At 51.0% G+C, this 3,207-nt stretch overlaps 1 protein-coding gene across 1 annotated transcript; it reads right to left on the minus strand.

The window, feature by feature from the left end:
* Window positions 1-853: 853 nt before the first annotated feature.
* Window positions 854-1,255, minus strand: IUM83_09053 (Pol Polyprotein; the record flags this gene model as incomplete). The annotated part of the gene is made up of 1 exon (XM_067933468.1): window positions 854-1,255. One exon carries the CDS (start codon window positions 1,253-1,255, stop codon window positions 854-856), a length of 402 nt encoding a protein of 133 aa, XP_067781127.1.
* Window positions 1,256-3,207: the final 1,952 nt, after the last annotated feature.

Below are 3,207 nucleotides of genomic sequence, written 5' to 3' on the forward strand. Positions count from 1 at the left end.
CACACATCATGACTTGATCTCTAGGCTTGTAGAAATGCTGGATGCGCTGCAAATTTTCACGACCATTCCCCTGCATGATTGCAGCGAACAGCGGCTTGGACAGGAAATTCCGATTGGCAAAGTGAAGCTGTCGCGTAATTAGGTCCTCGCCGAAAAGTAATTGTGCTGGCGAAGTACGCAGCACCGAGTGGTAACTAGCGCGAATTGCGTAGGCGGCATAGACCGAAATCACTTCGAGCTGATCACTAGTCGGGTCGAGCGCGGATGATGTTCAGGACTTCCAGGTGGACACGCTCACAAATTGCATTTACCTGCGGTTTTTTGTTGTAGTTGGCTTTGCCTTGATCGCCATCGAACGAAGCAGCAACTGGAATTCATCGCCAGTAAACTCTGGGCCCTGGTCGTGAATGACGACTCTTGGTCGAGGATAGCGACACAGCCAGACCCGCTCGAAACTGAACGCTGCCGTGGCTGATGTGTGATCTCTCTGCATCATCACCTCGAGCCAACGGAATTGCCGTTCAATGGCAGTGAGGCAATAAAAGTCCCCTTCCAGCGAACCAATGAGATAGACGTGAACCACATCAAATGGACGATTTTCGTTGGACATCGGTGTCGGCGGAAGATGTCCGTACGGTTGTTCCCCCCGTGAAGTTTGGCCCTTTTGCACTGCGTGCAAGACTTGGCATACTGCTTCACCACGTTTTCCAGGCCGGGCCATCAGAGGGTTGACATCGATCGGAACTGCTTCTCACCGCCGCGGTGCAGTAGAAAATCGTGATATAACTCGATCAGTTCGTCACGGAGAGAGACGGAAACCACGATTTTCTTCTTGTAGTGCAGCAAACAACACTTAGAGCTGGACGCAGGGTGTATTCGGGATCTGCTTCATCGTTTTTGAGCCGGGCGATAATTTTTTTGTAGTCGGATCTGCTAACTGGTGCTTTTTCATAACGCCAACATCAATAGCAACTTCGTCGTCGTCAACCGTGTACAGCTCGTCTTCTGTTGCTTGTTTCACATAATCGTAGCGAAGGCGTGAGAAGGCATCGGCTCCAGTATTTTGCCACCCTGGGATGTATTCGATCATGAGGCGGTACTCCTCCAAAAGTAGCTTCCAGCGCTTAACGCGAAGCGAGTTTTCTTGCGGGTGGATGAGGTTCTTGTGATCCGTGTGGATGACAACAGGAAATCCTAGAAGCATCGAGCGATACTCGTGAAGTATTTCAACCACGGAAAGCAGCCCCCACTCCATTGTTGAGTACTTCTTCTGTGCCTCAGTGAGGGATCGCGAAAAGCAGGCGATAACACGCTTGCCTTGGACTCCGAGCTGGCGTCCACTGGCGTCGGCAAACACTTGAAATTTGCGACTGTAATTGGGAAAAGCGAGCCAGACATTGCGAGCTAGTGCTGGCTTAATGTCGCGAAAAGCTTCAGCATCTTCTGGAGTCCAGACAAATTGCACATTTTTGGAGGTGAGACGGTTAAGGCGCGTGGTGAGCGCATACTTGCACCATCTCACGATAATAGGAGATCATTCCTAGGAATCGGTGGAGCTCCTTCTTGCTACGGATCTCTGTAATTTGTTGAATTGCCTCGACCTTCTTTGTTTGCGGCTGAATTCCATTCGGCGTCAGGGTAAACCCTAAGTAGTCCACTGAATCTCTTAGAATCCGACACTTCTTGGCGTTTAGCGTGACATCATACTGACCCAGACGTTCAAACACCATGCGCAGGTGCTCCAAGTGGTCGGTCGAGTTCTCCGAAAAAAAAACAGAATGTCGTCGAGGTACACAATAACGAAGGGCACGTCGCCCAAAATGCGCTCGATACAGGACGGATATTAATCTGGAGCAGTTGATATCCCCATGGGTAGACGCTTGAATTGAAACTTGCCAAACGGGAGGCAGAAAGCTGTCACTACTCGGCTCTGGCGGGCAAGTCTTCTAGCAAAATACCCCATGTTGGCGTCCAGCGTGCTGATACACTTGGCTTTATCGAGACGCAGCAAAATCTCACGGATGTTTGGGACGAAATACGGAGAGCGTTGGAGGTACCGGTTCATGCGACAGAAGTCCACTAGTAGTCAAAGTTCTCCACTGGGCTTCAGCAAGAAAACGCAGGTGCCGCCGCCTCCGAGTCATAAATCTGCTCAACCGCGTCTAGCTCCAGTAGGCGATGCATCGCACGACGGGCTTCTTCTTCTGGCAGCGCTCAATCGAATAAGGTCTCGAGACTGAGGGAATATAGTAGGCAACATGTAATCTGGCAATCAATCCTGCCGAGACGTCCACAGTACCGGTCGTAGTACTCCTCAAGGAGCTTGAGGTACCAGTGCGACATTGCGTCGTCCAGATACTTCGGCAGAAGATTAACTGGTTTGAACCCAGTTTCTTCTCCTGCAAACAGCTCATCCACTTCTTCCTCAGTGGCTTCCACGAGGCCGCGAGCAGTGGATGTCGGCATTGCGTCTTCATCAGTCATTGTGACGAGGTCCGAGCTAATTCTAAGACAGGACCCATCAGTCAGAAGCCCAAACCCTACCATGTACCGGCCACATGTCACTTGAAACGTGGATATTTCTTGACCCAAGTCTGGTTTTGTACATACTTCAAGTTGCGCTGGTTACATCTGGAAACTAAGCTCTGCGAACGTCGAGTTGCAGCGACCCCAGATCCCAGGTCTGAGATTTGAATTCGGTCTGAGGTCTGAGGTCTGAGAATCGATCTAGAGGCCACAGATCTGAGGTTCCATGCCTTGATCGGACTCTGGGCGGAGAGCTGACCTGCCTTCTGGGTCTGTGATTTGAAGCCCCATGGTTGCTTAAGTCTCAGACCCCAGGTCTCCAGATGGTGACCTCACAGTTTGGAATGCCCGGAGTTCTGAGACCTGAGAGTGATGGCAAAAGTCTGAGACTTTGTGATTTGGAGTTCGGTCTGAGGTTTGCCTGTGGACCAGACCCTGAGATGTGCAGTCTGGGGTCTGGGAAGAGGGCGGCATGCGGCGTCTGATTTCATCTCGGCTCTGGGGTGCCACAGCTGAGATATGGAGTTAACATTGTAATTTTGCCCCAGCTCAGATTCCCAGACCTCAGAGTCCCAGAAGTTGAACTCAAACTGAGACGTCAAATTGGTTGGACAGCCGGGATATGGAATCAACATCGTAATTTTGCCCCCAGCTCAGATTCCCAGCCTCAGAGTCCCAGAA

The sequence above is a fragment of the Phytophthora cinnamomi genome (assembly GCF_018691715.1).
Source record: "Phytophthora cinnamomi strain GKB4 chromosome Unknown Contig120, whole genome shotgun sequence".
NCBI lineage: Eukaryota > Oomycota > Peronosporomycetes > Peronosporales > Peronosporaceae > Phytophthora > Phytophthora cinnamomi.